This window comes from Dipodomys ordii, unplaced genomic scaffold, assembly GCF_000151885.1.
Source record: "Dipodomys ordii isolate 6190 unplaced genomic scaffold, Dord_2.0 Scaffold58, whole genome shotgun sequence".
Lineage (NCBI taxonomy): Eukaryota > Metazoa > Chordata > Mammalia > Rodentia > Heteromyidae > Dipodomys > Dipodomys ordii.
In genome coordinates, this window is record NW_012267274.1 from 454,184 (window position 1) to 469,465 (window position 15,282).

A 15,282-nucleotide genomic window follows, 5' to 3' on the forward strand; every position below is an offset into this window, starting at 1 on the left:
GCCCACACGAAGCATGGACAATCGCCCGGCCAGCAGAGATGGTGCTCCATGTCCAGGCTCTACTGAGGGCCCGGCAGCTGGCCACCCCTGGCCATGCTGCAGCCTCAGAGTCCTTCCTGAAGGGCACGGTGTCCATAACCCAGAACATTCAGGAGAACCAGGGACAAACGAAGCTGCCAGCATTGTCTCTGGGTTCTGAGCAGACCAGGAGACAGAGGCCTGTCCAGCAGGAGCACAGAGCGGGCGTCCCGCTGGCCAGGGGGCTGCTCTGCCCAGGGAGCTCAGGGGTCAACCAGAAAGCCTGGAGGGGGCCGGAGATGGCGGGAAGCAGGCTGGAGGCGTGGGTCAGCGCCCCGGGCGACAGCGAGAAGCCCACCACTCAGAGGAGACCCGCAGCACAGACGTCTCTTTTTTTATTCTTCTTCATAGTTAAAGAAAGAACAGAAGACCATGTTTCCTTCTTTCCTTTTCTTTTTGGTCTTTGAAGTGGCAGAGGGGAAAGGAATGGCTGCGGGGCAGGGAGGCCTCTCCTCCCAACCTCCACCCGCGTGATTCACGCCCGCCTTCACCCTTCCTCCCCAAAGCACTGGAAACTCATAGCAGCATCTCCCACGTGGCCTGGCAGGCTGGGGTGCCCAGGGGACCCTGCTCTGGGAGGAGTGTGGGTGACACGGGCAGGCCCCTCGCTGGATGCACAGAGACCCCATGCCCCGGCTGGGAAGGACAGCCCACACGTGCAAGTTGGCGTCTCCCGCCGGCACGGCAGGGGGAAGAGCAGAGCAGAGCAGCCCGGGCCCTGCCCGGCACGCTGCCCCACGGCGGGCCACGGCGGCCCCACGCAGCATGGGGACGGTCCAGCCCGGAAGCTGCCAGTCCGGCACAGGAAGTAGCAAGCATGTCACGGACGTCTGGGCTGTTTCCTGGCCAGAGACGCCATAGCCTGAGGCACAGGAACAGACACACAGCCAGGAGGAGCCTGTCCGGGCTGGCCCCTCTCGGCACGCACCTGCTCCTCCAGGGCACTCACGCCAGGCTGACCACCGGGCTCAGCATGTGTCTGCACGCAGCCTGCCAGAGGCATGAGGGGCCCTCACAGAAGTCAGAAGTTCAGGATAACAGCTGCACCTCATCGCCGGTGACCTTGGAGAAAACAGAGGACAGAGGTTACCTCTGGGGCAGTGGAGGACAGGCCCCTCGGGGCGGCCAGCACCAGGCCCGAGTCCATTGCAGTCACTCAGCCTCTCCTTTGAGCTCTGTGGCTCACTGGGGAGCCCGAGGGCCCCCAGCCCACCGATCCCAGTGCCTCACTCCGCCCTGGGTGCCAGGCGCTGCGCGGGTCTGAGGTGGCTGAGGCCTTGGGCCACAGGGTCCCGGCCACGGCAGGACTGGACAGGGGCGTTGGGGACAGCCTCTGGCTGGCGTCCTCTGCCACGTGCTCACTGTGCAGGAGACCCATGGTGACTATGGGGGCCTCTCATGCACCTGAGGGCTGGGGACCCCAGAAAGGACCTGGCCCCCAGCACAGGGGCGTGGACAACCCAGAGACCCATCTGCCATCCCCAGCGCAGGGAGCCCCAGAGTGGGAAGGACAGGAAAGCAGAGGGGAGGGGGGGAGAGAGAGGAGGGGGAAAGAGAGGGGAAAAAGAGGAGGGGGGAAGAGAGAGAAAGAGGGGAGGGGGAGGGAGGGTACACTGGTGTGTGCGTGCATACTCGTATGCGGCTGGCACACGATGCAGGCGCTCTGGCTGCTCCAGCCTGCCCAGTGAGCACTGGGAATAGTGAGCAATAGCTAACGAGCACGTCTGAAGCCTCTGCTTCGGAGAAGCTTGTCAGCAGCATTGCACTAAAAGGAATACCTCATGGGGATGAAGGCACTGAGGCTTCTGAGTGCCAGGATGGACAGAGACGCTCAGGAGGCAGAATGGGAGGGGGAGACCCATGCCGAGGACCAACAGTTGGACCAAAATAGGTTTGTCGCCATCTGCACCGCTGGCCTGCAGCTGAACACTGAACCGCCCCTCAGCCAAGGTCGGCTTCTACGTCCTGATGCTGGGCCAGGAGGGAATCTAAGAACGCGAACCACCTCCTTCCACAGGAAGAAGTCCACAAGTAGCATCCAAACCCAAAGAATCTAGAAACAGCCTTCCGTCACGTAGTACGGTTCATACTACTCGTGGGCTTGAAAAACGGAGCTACATATAACACCGACACAGTCAAAAAGGAAAAGGACTCGTGTTAGAACATCTTTCTGACAGGCAGAGCCTTCCTGCCACACCCTGGGGAACTCTGAGGCAGGGAGGGTGAAAGAGAGCCTCCAGGTCTTTCCGGAGGGGCCGCCACCAGGCTCCCACCCCAGCAGTCTCCCCACCCCAGCAGGCGGGGCTCGGCGCCCCCATCCTGACCAGCTCTTCCACACACCGCTCACGGAATGCAGGGTAGGGGATGACCACAGTCCCACTCCCCCTCCAGTGTGGTGGACATGTGGCAGACCTAACACAAGGCCTCACTGGCTGCTGGACATCCAAGCAGGGTGGACAGTCCCTGTAGGGCTCCCGGGGGCTGGAGCGGAGGCATGAGGAATACCATAGGGTCCCCGAGACCAGGAGTGCCGGGAGGTGGCAGAGGGTGCCCCAGCCAGCCAGGATCTGCTCAGGTCAAAACCTTGACCCAGAAGAGGCCTACCAGGTGTCACGGAAAACAGATGTAAGGTTACCCCTTGCTTGGTGACACTTGCATGTTATGGGGTGAAAAGATGGCTGGACTCCACACAGCAGTCTTCTGGCACACAGAGCATGTTGCACCCAGCATAAGGTAGAACGGGCTGGGCACTGGAGGGCAACGTGACCATCCCTTCCCGTGTCTCCCCGGTGACCCATACTCTAGACATAGTGGGTTGTGAGCTAGACTCTCCTCAAGCACAGCATGAGGCCATCTCGGGGCCCAGGCCTGGCTGGCGGGGAGCGCTGCCCGGCCCCCCACATGGCCAGCACACAGGCTGTCCTGTCTTGGGAAGTACACCCAAGACTCGGTCTACCCAGGTGATAAGGACAGGCACTGGGGGGTGATCTCTCAGAAAGCAAGCCCATCTGGGCATCACAGCTGGTGGTGTGTCTGGGCCCACCCTGCTCCAGGGAGGCTGGGCCAGGGCACTTGTTGGCCTCATTTCCCAGGACACACTGTTTGTGAAGAAAACAAAACAATAAACTCCCTGGACTCTGACTTGAAACTCCAGCTACTGCTGCCCAACCTGTTTGTCTGAGCTCACGGGACTGCCCGAAGGCCGGGCCGTGGGTGTGGGGGGACATTCTGAACATGGAAGGCTGCCTCCCCTCTGAAGACCAGACAGGAGTGGACACACATCTCCTCAGTGCCCCCCGGGACAGCTGTCGAGACCCTTTCCTACCCCTCCCTGCCCAGGAGAGGCAAGGGAGGGCATGGAGGCCACCAGAGGGAAGCCATGCTCTGGGCATGCCCAGTAAGTGAAAGATGAGCCGCCAGCCTGGCGTCTTGCTCCGAGGAAGGGCCAGGAGGCCCAGCAATGCAGGCAGGGAGACCGGGGTCGCTCACAAGCTCCGACTTCGCCCAGGGCCCCTCTGCAGGCTAGGACAAGGCACCCCGTCCCCGGGGTGTGGCCTGGGTCTGAGAGGGCAGCCACAGACACTGAGGTATGGCTGGACTAGGGCTTCACTCCCGGTGGCTCCCCAGACAGCTGGACGTCAGGGAGAGCTGAGCAGAAGCAGCCCGGCCTCCACTGCAGGGATCAGACATGAGGTCGCCTCACGCCGTACACACCCCAGCTGCCCTGCTCCCTGGGGAGGGCAGGAAAGCACCCAGGACACCCCGCCCCACCCACCGAAGGGCACCCTGGACGGTAGCAGCCCCTTCCCAGCCATGCCAAAGCCCCGACTCAGGGCTCCTGGGAAAATGTCCCTGCAGCCAAACACTCATGACGCCAGTTCACGGCTTACAGCACCATGTGTTCTTAGTGATACGAGAATGCGCCTAGACCGAGTACCCCATCTGGGCCAGCAGCAGCCCCCAAGCCCAGAGGGGGTCCTGGGCACAGGCCAGCGTGCTCCCGCTGCTGAGCCGCGCTCTCCATCTGCTGCCCAGGGGGCGAGTCTCACCATGCTCTGTCCGGCTGTCACGGGCTCCCCCCCCCCCGCCGGCTCCATGTTGTGTGACAAGTCCCCGGGTGAGTGTGAGGCCCAGGGGTGGCAGGTGTGCCCAGGTCTAGCCTTCGTCGCGGTCCTGAGGCTGGGGAAGGTGGGACAGCACCGGGCCCGGTGCGGTCAGGCTGGGCTCCCTGTAGGCCCCAGGAAGCCTTCCGGGGGTCCGTGGCATGCATGGTCTGTGGCGGCCGTCACTATCGTCTGCCTCAGTCTTCACGAGTCCTCCTCCGTGTCAGGAAGGGGGTGGAGGAGGGGGCTGCCTAACCTTAACGCCACACATCGGCAAAGGCCTTGCGTCTGTCCATCTGCGTGGGAATACCATTCAACTGCATCCCTGTCCACCCTGCCCCTGGGGGCCCAGCAGGAACTGCCTGAGGGGCCCAGCCAGCCTCAGCTGCTCCAGGAGCAAGACAGAGATGTGTTTGAATCGTATGCATATGTGCATAGTGTGTGCATGTACATGTGTGCAGTGTGTGCATGCATGTGTGTGTGTGGACTGCAAATGGACGGAAGAGGTAGGAAATCCATGGAATCCTAGGACCTTGCAGTCCAGGCCTGAGGAGGAGAGAATCAGGATGCACTAAACTCACCAAGGGGCATGTGCTGTGTGCGGGGGTCACAGCGAGCACCCTCGGGTTAGCAGCCCTCCCCCGGGGCCTCTGGGGGCCCTGCACCCGTGCACATGTGGCTGCTTGGTGAGTATGCCTTGGGACTCTCAGAGCCCAGGCAGCGCTCAAGCCCCGTGGACTCCACCTGCCCACGGTTCCCTGGGCTGGCAAATGGCCAGGCTGGAGCTGCCTGAGGAGGGCGGCGTCCAGCCCTAGAACCCACCCGCCTGCGGGGGTTTCCTTTCCTTTCCAGTGCTGCGCGCCTGGCCCTGGGCAGCTTCTGCGGAGATGGCGGCGGGAGCCTTCTCCTCCTAGCCCTTCTGATCATTTCAGGGCCCAGAAGGGGCTCAGAGCAAGGCAGAGCTTCACTGCAAAGATCATGCAGCCCCAAGAGACAAAAATGCCCAGGTCTCCCTGCCCCCACCAGGCACAGCCTTTGGAAATGTCATCACATAGCCACTAGCAGCCATCCTTATTAGCTAAACTCCACAGACCAGAAGCAGAGGTAGCCCCCAACCCGCCTTCCCCACCCCGCAGCAATGGCCTTCAAAGCAGCCTTCCCTCCCTGGATCCTTCTGGAAAGCACAGTGTCCCTGAAAGCAGCAGTCAGCTGATGACCCGCCTTCCAGGCAGCGAGCAGGACGAGCAGGCCGTGAGCTGAGAGCTGGCCTCTCCCTGAGGCCGGAGCTGTGGAGCGGGCCTGGCGGCCTGGGCTGCCAGACCCAAGATACTGACCTTCTCAAGAACTGACCTGGTGGAGACGCAAACCCACTCCGCCCTCTGGAGCCCTCCCTGTGAGGCCCTATCCTCCCCACAGCCAGGAAGGCCGGCCGCCCACCCCAGTGAAGCCCACCAGGCAAGGCCAGGGCAGCCCAGCCTCCAGCCCCCGCCCCTGCAGGGGGGCCACGGGGCAGGGGCGCTGGGCAGGGGTGCTGGGCAGGCCTCGGGCCAGCGGGCACAAGCCTGCGTGTGCTAGAACCAGATGAACGCCAACTGTAGGAGACAGACAGAGGGATTCCGAGGGAAGTCGGGCTGGGAGTCACGGATATGCTCACAGACTTACAAAACACTCCGAAAGCTCGAAATACAAAGCAAATTGAAACCACCCAACTTGTGTGGTGACCTCACCCTAGGGCTGTCCCAATGGCCCCGAAGCCCAGGTGTGTGTGTGGGGGGGCACTGACATGCTCCCTGCGAGCCCTGGGCCTGGTCCCCAGCTGTCGCCCGCGGCAGCCTGAGCGGCAGCCCCCGAGCACGTGGCATTAGTGCTCCTTATTCTGAAAAGTTTTATTCCAGCAAAACCGTACTATAGATCACATAGGCATGCTTAAAAACAGCATTCTACATATGTAAAACCAGTAACTCTGTTGGTATCATTAAGAGCCAAAGCTCCTGTTGTAAGGGAAACCCAGCGATCCCAGCTGTGGACAGCAAAGGCCAAAACCATCAGCAAACTGGCCGAGCAGCCGGGCATCCAGGCCCCAGCGGGGGGCAGGGGGGCGGGCCCTGGGAGGGGGCTGAGCTCAGGCCTGGAGGCAGGAGGCAACACCACTACTGGACACTGATCACGGTAGGTCCGGGGCTGACCGGCCAGCCAGAGGGCCAACAGGACACCTGCTGAGGTGAACACCACCAGCACGACATGGATGTGTGTCCTGCGGTCCTGTCCGAAACCACAAGTGAGCGCGGCCAGGCCTCATGGACAGGCCAGTGAGCGACGCAGCAGCCAGGCAGCGTGGAGGCAGAAGACTGGACCCGGGCAGCTCGGATGCCAGCCTCCACGCGCGACCCTGCAGGATGCCCGCCGACGCCGGGCGGCCGAGGAGAGGCCTGTGGGCCTGAGCCTCCGACAAGCAGCACCTGGGAGAGTCTGGAGGTGTGGAGGGACTGAGTCACAGCCGCAGTCCTCTCCCTGGAGGGAGCCTGGTCCTGAGGTGCAGACCCAAGGGGCATCTTCCATGATGCCCGGTCTGACTCCCGGAGGCAAGTGTGAATGAGGTGCCCCTCCCCCAGTGCTCGGGAGGCGGGGCCAGGCCTTGGGGAGTGGGGGATGGGACGGGCCCCACAGTAGGCCTGGAATTACAGGCCCTGGCTTCCTTCTGGAACAAAATAATTACAGCCTTCCCAGGGACCCAGAGCCCTGAAAATGGCAGAGAGTCAGCTGACAACCTGCCCCCAGGAGCAGATGTAGTTTTATTCAGAGCTGGAGGAAATCAGAGCTTATTTGAACCGTTCAGCTCAGAGACTGGAGAGGGCAGGGTGGCGTCCACCCAGGGGTCCTCCGGCAGCACTGAGCACATGCCCTGGCGGGTGGAGCACACCCGCGCTGGGTCCTGATGAGGATCAGTCCTCCCAGGAGAACTCAGAAGGATGAGCCAGAAGGTGCAAGGAGCCACGGCTGCCCAGAGCTGGCGCCCACGCTGAGCTGCCCAATTCCCTCCCAGCCAATACGGATCCTTCTGGAACAGGGGCCTCCGTCACCCCTGGCATCCCATCCTGCAGAACTGGACTCGTGTCAGCCCCTGGGCAGAAGTTTGTCTGGTCTGCAGGTGCCCTGTGGGCCCTGGGTCAGCCTGGGCAGAAGTTTGCCTGGTCTGCAGGTGCCCTGTGGGCCCTGGGGCAGCCTGGGCAGAAGTTTGCCTGGTCTGCAGGTGCCCTGTGGGCCCTGGGTCAGCCCCTGGGCAGAAGTTTGCCTGGTCTGCAGGTGTCCTGTGGGCCCTGGGTCAGCCTGGGCAGAAGTTTGCCTGGTCTGCAGGTGCCCTGTGGGCCCTGGGGCAGCCTGGGCAGAAGTTTGCCTGGTCTGCAGGTGCCCTGTGGGCCCTGGGTCAGCCCCTGGGCAGAAGTTTGCCTGGTCTGCAGGTGTCCTGTGGGCCCTGGGTCAGCCTGGGCAGAAGTTTGCCTGGTCTGCAGGTGCCCTGTGGGCCCTGGGGCAGCCTGGGCCTAGGGCCACCCTCCGTCACTCGGGAGTGGCACAGACGTCCAGGGAGAGCCCGTGAGGAGCCCTGACTGCGTGCACAGGAGAGGGGTGTGCAGGCCACAGAAACAGGTCCTCGTCCTGCAGTGGAAAGCCACCACCTGTGGGACCTCCAGGCACAGGTGACTGAAGACCTGAGGTAAATTACACTAAGTATGCAGGCGAGCCCTACCTGCCACGGGGGCTTAGACAGAGGCAGGTTCTGAACTGAAGAGAAGAAGCCACAAGACCAAGGCCACAGAGGTGGCATCCCAGGGAACGGCCACAAGGCAGCAGTGCGTAAAGCCAGCAGGAGCTGGAGGGGCGGAAGTTCCTGTGTTGGGGAGGCCGGCCCGGCCTGCGCCTGAGTCTAGACTTGGACTTGGGAGACCTGCAGCGGAATACTGAAGCCCAGTCGGGCCGCAGGAGCTCCTGCAGGAGACAGGGCTGCTGCCCCTGGAGCCAGTGGCTGTGCGGCTCAGTGAGGTGGCCTCTCTAGCCAGTCCTCAGGCTGAGCCCGGGCCTCCCTCCCTCTCTCCTGTGGAGCAGGCAAGGCCCCATTTCACTGTGCTGGCCCTGAAGCCTCCTCTGGGAATGGGCGGCTGCACCAGCCACGCTCCAGCAGAGCCCCTCCTGCCCCAACTCCTGTCCTCTTCCTGTCACCTCCTGTCTCTGTGGCTCTGAGGGCCGCTCCCCTAGCTAACATTCCGGGGTCTCCCTTCCTCTCTCCCTCCCCCCTTCCAGATCGCCCACTCCAGCCTCAGCCCCTGGCTCCTGAGGTCTGACCTCTCTGACTGAGATGCCTCCAGCCCGACCCTAGTCCTCCCGTGTCCTCTCCTTGAAGCTGGTGGACTGGGCACCCATGGGACCTGCTCACCGCCCTCCAGGCTCCTCCTGGCCCCTGGGGTGAGGCCAGAGTCTAGGTCTGACACGGGTGTAGGCTGAGCCCACCTAGGACATGCCCCAGCAGTCCTTCTGCCCGCAACACGCTCTTCTGCCCCCCTCCTCCTGACCATTCGTTCGTGATTTCAGCATGTCACCTCCGGCAGGAAGCCTTCCCGGATGCCAGCCCAGCTCGGGATGCCCGCTGAGGCCCTGCTTCCAGTCCCTTCCTTCCTGGCCAGGCCCAGGTGATTATCACTGACCTGCAGACTGTGACTCACAGACGTCTCCTGTCTGTCTGTCTGGGGCCCACAATCTTTCTGCCCAACTTTGGGTATCATCTCTGCCACCTCTACTGGTGGAGAGTTTGGCTCTCGCACATGGGTGGGGGTTAGATAAGGCAGAGCAGGAAGACAGGATGAGGGGCCAAGGCCCGTGGCCTCGGGGCCAGGGGCTCAGGACGGCCCCTCCTGGCATGGCTAAGCTGGAGGGCCTGGCCAGGGTGGGAGCAGCATGCCTGCCCAGGACACGGTCCCCTGAGAGATCTCTCCAGCCAGCCCCAGACACCTCCCTGGAGAGCTGCCTGAAGCCGCCCCGAGGTCGGAGTGTCACTGGGACACAGAGGGGAGCACCCCAGTTCCAGAAGCTGGCACCAGCCATGGCCCGGCTCCCTGGCCCCGGCCCCGCCCCCCCCCCCCCCCCCCCCCGCCCTGAGAGCACACCGCCGCCCTCGGGCACAGCCCTGCGAGGGGCTGGAGAAAGGCCGTTCCCAAGCCCTGGGTGTGACACAGCACTGGGGACGTTTCACTGGCTCACCGGCAAGGCAAGCACTGCTGTCACCCCAGGACAGTGAGAAAACCTGGGGGTGGCCCGGCCTCCCGCCCGCGTCAGGGCTCAGAGGGGAACCCAAGTCACACAGGTGCGTCACACAGGTGGCGCTGTCCTGGGGCCCATCCCATGCCTAGCTGCCTAGGCCAGCCCTGCCCCTCCCCCAACAAAGCCTCTGGCCACCTGTCACAGCGAGCGAAGGACATCTCTGGGACAGCACGTCTTGGGGGGCTCTTCCTGATGCTCAGGAGGCAGCAGGGCCTCTGGAGGCACGGCAGCCCCACCGGTGAGCCCAGCCCCCAGACTCCTCCTTCCTCTGAGTGTCCGGCTCCAGAGGACAGATGGCCACCAGCCCTCCGGTGGGCTCCTGGCAGAGAGAAGGCGTTGTTGGGGCTGAGCCCAGCAGCACTGCTGGCAAGGCAGAGCAAAGCCGGACCACACCAGGAGCTGCTGGACCACACCTGCGGGACTCCAGGCTGCGGGGCCGCCTCTGGTCATAGCTGAGCACAAAACGCCTGACTGAGGGCTTTGCTCTGCCTTTAATTCTTACAAAAAGAAGATATAGGACAAACACCTTTCTGCACTCAAGGTTGGAGGGGTCCAGTTCCCCAGAACCCTGAGCACCAGGGCTGCCGGGCACAGGTTGGTCCAGGCAAGGCCCCAGGACAAGGAGCCTGTTTAGATGGCCAGGCAAACCAGTTGGGTGAGATTTTTTCCTCTGCTTCCGGATAAACAGGGCCAGCCCTGAACCCGCAAGGACTGCCGGCTCCCAGGTGCAGCCAAGGCCACGCTGGGCCTCTGACTGAGTGGGCCTGTGCTGTGTCCGGTCCTGGAACAGAGCCCCCACGGCCACCAGGACCAGAACTGAAGGTGGTGGTGTGAGGGCTGAGCTGAGGTCCACCATGGGGGAGCGCCCCCAGCCTCCCCTCCCCCAGCTGGCCTGCCCCACCCCGCCTCCCTCATCAGGGCTTGGCAGGGGAAGGGAGGGCCCAGAGGCAAGCAGGCACCCCAGGGCCACACCCACCCAGACCCCAGTAGCCAGTGACCTGACCTTCCCCTTCACTCCTCCTCAAGCCTACTGCCCTTCCCCACAGGGTGTCCCAGCCTGAGACCAGCAAAGGCTGCCCCCACCCCCAGCCAGGGTACAGACCCGGCCCTGGCCTGGAATGAGGGGAGAGATGCACCCGCACCCAGCAAGCACGGGGGGGGGGGGGGTTGAGCACAGCACAGGCAGCCTTAGGCCCCTGACAGCACAGCTGCCCTCCTGGACCCTACGGTGGAGCAGTGAGGAGACTGACCAGGCCCCTTCCCCAAGCACATGTCCCCTGCCTGGCTGAGGCCCCAGAGTGGTCCCCCGAGCGGGCAGGCTGGCCCACAGGTGCGTAACCGTTACCAAGACCAAGTGGAGGCCCAGGTGGGGCTGATGTGCTACCCTGGCCTAGAATGTTCCAGGTTGCCACATCTCTGTGCCCATGGGAAGCATCAGATTGAAAATCTGGGGAGGAAATCACAGGGCCTCAGGCTCCCAGGCCCGAGAAAGTAAGTCTTCCCAACAGTGAGGGCAAAGCAGGTGACCCTGCAGGACACACCTCGTGCCCCGAGCTGGACGGGGCCAGCGGAGGTCTGGAGCAGCTGCAGCTCCCTGCAGTTCTGCAGCCCCGCGGGGTGCCCCTCCAACCCTATGGGTGACTCTCCTGGCCGTCTGCCACAGGCCGACAGCTAGCAGCCCTAACCGCAGGACGTTCCGCAGGGGTGGCCCCAGCGCCCCAGGCCATGCTCCCCACCCCACAGGCTGGCTCCCGCCTGCACAAGATGACACGGGGTCAGAGCCCGCGGTCACACCTCATCATCCGTTATGAGGGGACACCCCAGCTCCGCAGGGTCCTCAGAGGGCTGCCTGTGGCTCTCCAGAGCTCTCCTGGGGCAGTGGGAGACGGGGGTCCCAGGGACGCTGGGCCCAGAGGCTGGGACAGGTCCTCAGCCAGCAAGGGGCGGAGGCGTGGCCCACGCTGTTCCCCGCCCCTTGCGGCCAGTGCAGGGCATTGTGGCACACCTGGAGCAGGAGAGCCACCAGGTGCGGCCCGGCATTCTGAAAGGGAAGGAGCACGGGACAGAAGACGAGCCTTGCCCTGGAGCCCTTCCTCAAACTGCGCGAAGGAACTCTCCCACGGGGCTTTGAGAAATGCTCTAAACCTCAGACTGGCTTTGAACACACAGCTGATAATTGGCCTCGTCTATAAATCAGGGCGCTCAGGTGACAAGACTGGCAAAGACAAGCAAGCTCAGGATGCCCGCCCTGCGGCAGCCAGGGGCCGCAGCCCGTGTGAACCAGCAGGGGTGCGTCGGGCACCACACAGGCGCCGGCTCAGGAAGCGCCCCAGGGGACTCACTCACCTGGCCGCAGAACCAAAGTTACGTTTCAAACTGAGCCAAGAGCTCCCTTATCTCTGGGGCCACGTGCTGAGTGGCGTTTGCAGCCTCTGTTATGGCTTTCCGATACATCCCCTTCTTCTTACGGTTAAATCTCAGTTTGAAAAATTCAGAGAAAGGGGAGAGTTTTGAAATAGACAAGAAGGATGTAGTTGGAGACCCAAACCATGAGACTTTTGCTTCTTGCCAAGAGGGCTCTCCATCCTCCTTCTGGCCAAGGCTGATGTCAAGGACACGCGCTGGCCACCAAGGGAAGCCATGAATCTTACCCCACACGACGTCCCCTACGGCCACCGTCCTTCCGTCTTCGGTAACGCACTTAGAGACGCTCTGCGTGTGCAGCTTGACCGTGAGCGGGGGCACAGTAGGCCGCGCGTCTCGGGTCGGGGAGGCGGCAGAGGCAGGGTCCCGGGAGGAGGGGTCGCCGGTGTCCAGAGAGGTCACTTCAGAGCCGGCTGACGTAGATTCTTCCGGGCCGGGGCGGCCGTGCGCCGGCTCCCGGGGGCCACCTGTTCTCCTCTCGGGGCAAGGAAACGCCAGGGCCTCGCGTTCCTGCTTCCCTTGGGGACGCCTGTGGACATCCTCCTCCTCACCGGAACTTCCAGAAGACATGTCCTCCAGCCTGTGGCCAGAGCCGTCTGGAAAGAGAGCGGGTGAGCAGGCGCGGGGCCCCCGCGGGCCTCCATTCAGCTCCTCCACCAGCTCGGCGCGGTACAGGGGCTCCTGCTCCCCATCGCCCGACCGACGAGGCTTCAGGCGGATCTTGGGCGGAGGCAGGTCCGGGCCAGGGGGCCCGGGCCGTGTCAGCTTCAGCTTGGGGACGGAGGCCGAGGACCCACAGGGCACCCAGTCCCCGCTGCCCCTGGGCTCGGAGTCCCGCGGCCCCTCGGGGGCCAGGCTGCCGTTGTGCGGGGCCTGCTGGGGGCAGAAGGGCTCCAGGGAGCCGTGCACGCGGGAGGGGATCTTGACCACTTCGCCCTTGCCCTGGGGCGTGCTGTAGGAGATCTTGATGACTGGGCTCCGGGGGACCCGCTCCCGGGGGGCCCGGTCCTCCTCCCGCCTCTCCCTCTTGCTCCTCCTGGGGGTGGCCCCCGCGGTGAGGTCGGCGTCCTCCTGCTCCTGAGGCTTGCGGGGCTCTCTGTCTGGGCCGCTGCCCAGCCTCCGGCGGCCCCTGGGGGTGGTGGGGGGGCTGGGGCCAACTTCCGCGGGGCTCACGGTGCTTTTGCACTTTTCACAGAGCACTTGGCGCGGCCGCAGACGGATGCTGCTCAGGATGAGCCGTCCTGGGTCTCGGTTCCGGGACAGACGCCTTCGAGTCCGCTTCACGGCCCTGGGCGGCGGCTGCGGCACCCACTGCTGGTAGGTATTCCTCAGCCACAGTGGGTGTGGAAAGGGGGCGCCTTCAAAGTAGGGCGGGAAGGGGGGCAGGCTCGTGGCTGGCAGCGGCGGCACTGGCGGCGGCGGGGGTGGCGCGGGGCCGGCGGCCTTGAGCGGCCGGGTCTCCTTGGGGGACTGGCCCTTGCAGGGAGGAGGAGGGGAGCCGCTCCCCCCCTCGGCCACTCTTCTTCCCCCCTCCTCGGGGACCGGGCCGTGGCAGCCGATGGCGGGCGGTTCGTCAGCCAGGGGCAGCGGTGCCAGCGGGGGCAGTCCAAAGAGGCCGGACCTGGCAAGGGAGAGGCGGCAGTGAGGGAGAGGGCGGTGGCCTCCGGGTCCTGGTGTGGCCCCAAGGCTGCAGGCCCCATCTAGGGGTGGGGACCTGTGCATGGCCCGCGTTGGGTGTCTAGGCAGACTTGTGCCATTTTGTCCCATGATCTGTGGGCTGAGGTAGGGGAGTGTCTGCATCTCGGCCTGTGGCCCCAAGAGGAAGGAGGGCCCAGGGCTAGAGGGCTGCCGGGAAGCCTGAGCACAATATCTGTGTTCAGAGATGGGGCCTGGCCAGGCCGGGGAGGGGATCCTGTTGGTGTATGGCCAGAAGCCTCAAAGCGCTGCTATGATCACAGGTCTTACCTGTCTCCTCCCCTCCAAGAGACGCTGGGGCCCACCAGGGGGCTTCAAGGATGGGGTGTTGCCGGGGAAAGAGGAAGCTGGGAATCCCCAATCTGGGGAGCAGTGGGGTCCCTGCTAGAGTGACACCAGAACCAAGCCCTGCAAGGAAGGTTCCAAAAGCCCCCGGGGAAGGCCTTGGGACCAGGAAGCCACCCCAGAGGCTGGCCGTCCATCTGCGCCCCACTAGGCAGCCCCTCACAGGGCTGAGGGCTGGGGTGAAGATAACCAGACAGCAGAGAGGAAGAGGCAGGTGGCTGGCCTGGGAGAGAGATGAGGGGCCTGGCCAAGGGTGGGTCGCCCCGTGCTCACGGCCCCCAGGCCTGCGAGGAAGGACTCCTCAAACCCTGGTTCCTGTCTACACGGCAGCCTTCCACCTCCTGCTTCCCTCCCTCCCACCACCCCAGCCCCACCCGCCTTTCAGCCAGTCATCCTTCCTAGCCCCCACCTGTCTCTGGGCCTGCAGCTCTGTCTTCCGTGTGGATCCCACCCCATGGCTGCCCGGGGCTCTGCCACCTTCCCCACACAGGCACAGCAGGCTGGTGCCCATTCCTGGCACGGCCCCCTCAGGTGGGCTCGGCGTGTTCCGGATGGACCGCAGCCCTCCCCTGGGTAGGGCCCTGAGCCGTGACATGGGCCGGCGCCCCATCCCACCAGGCCCGTCCCTTCCCAGGCTGGGCAACTGGGAAGCCGCCCAGGCGGCCGGCCCCTTCCCCGTCCCAAGCCACAGAACTGCAGACATGGTGGCAGCCTGGCAGCCCCGGCCATTCTGCCCTCCTGGAGCTCCCGGGCCACGCCCAAGGCCAACTGGGTGGATCAGGAGCAGAGCTGCCCAGGCGGGGCAGGGCGGGGCAGGGCTGGGCCTGGCCAGCTAGAAGCAGGTGGCTGCTGGGCCCCTCAACTTTCAGGAGTCCCCCAGGATTCTCACGACTAACATTCTCACTTCACAGACAGGGAGTGAAAAAGACCAAAGGTGCAGACACAGTCCCAGCCAGGCTGTCCTCTCTAGGAAGACTCCCCAGCCCACTGCTGGACCTGGGTCCATCCAGAGCACCATGGCCTGCATCTGTCTCCTCGCAGGCCCAGCACCTGTGGCCCCAGGACCTATGGCCCTGGCCTGACAGTGCCCACAGGCGACACTATGGGTAGCCCTAGAGCCCAAGCCAGCCCGCCTTTCTGGACTGAGAGGGCTCTGCCCCATGGGACGGGATGGCCTTGTGGGGAGACCTGAGGACAGGGCTTCCAGGGCCGGGTGGACGCCTCACGGTGGAAGCCCAGCCTGGTCCTCCAACACTGTCACAAAACAACCCTCAATAGAGCATCCTGGGGAACTTGGGGCTGGCTAGAGAAACTGCTTTGAGGAAAA

At 64.1% G+C, this 15,282-nt stretch overlaps 1 protein-coding gene across 1 annotated transcript; it reads right to left on the reverse strand.

Moving 5' to 3' along the window:
• Positions 1-441: 441 nt before the first annotated feature.
• Positions 442-13,715, reverse strand: Pwwp2b (PWWP domain containing 2B). Its single transcript, XM_013021873.1, has 2 exons — positions 12,143-13,715; positions 442-1,140 (listed from the first exon to the last, which is right to left on the reverse strand). Exons 1-2 carry the CDS (start codon positions 13,713-13,715, stop codon positions 1,127-1,129), a joined length of 1,587 nt encoding a protein of 528 aa, XP_012877327.1. The 3' UTR covers positions 442-1,126.
• Positions 13,716-15,282: the final 1,567 nt, after the last annotated feature.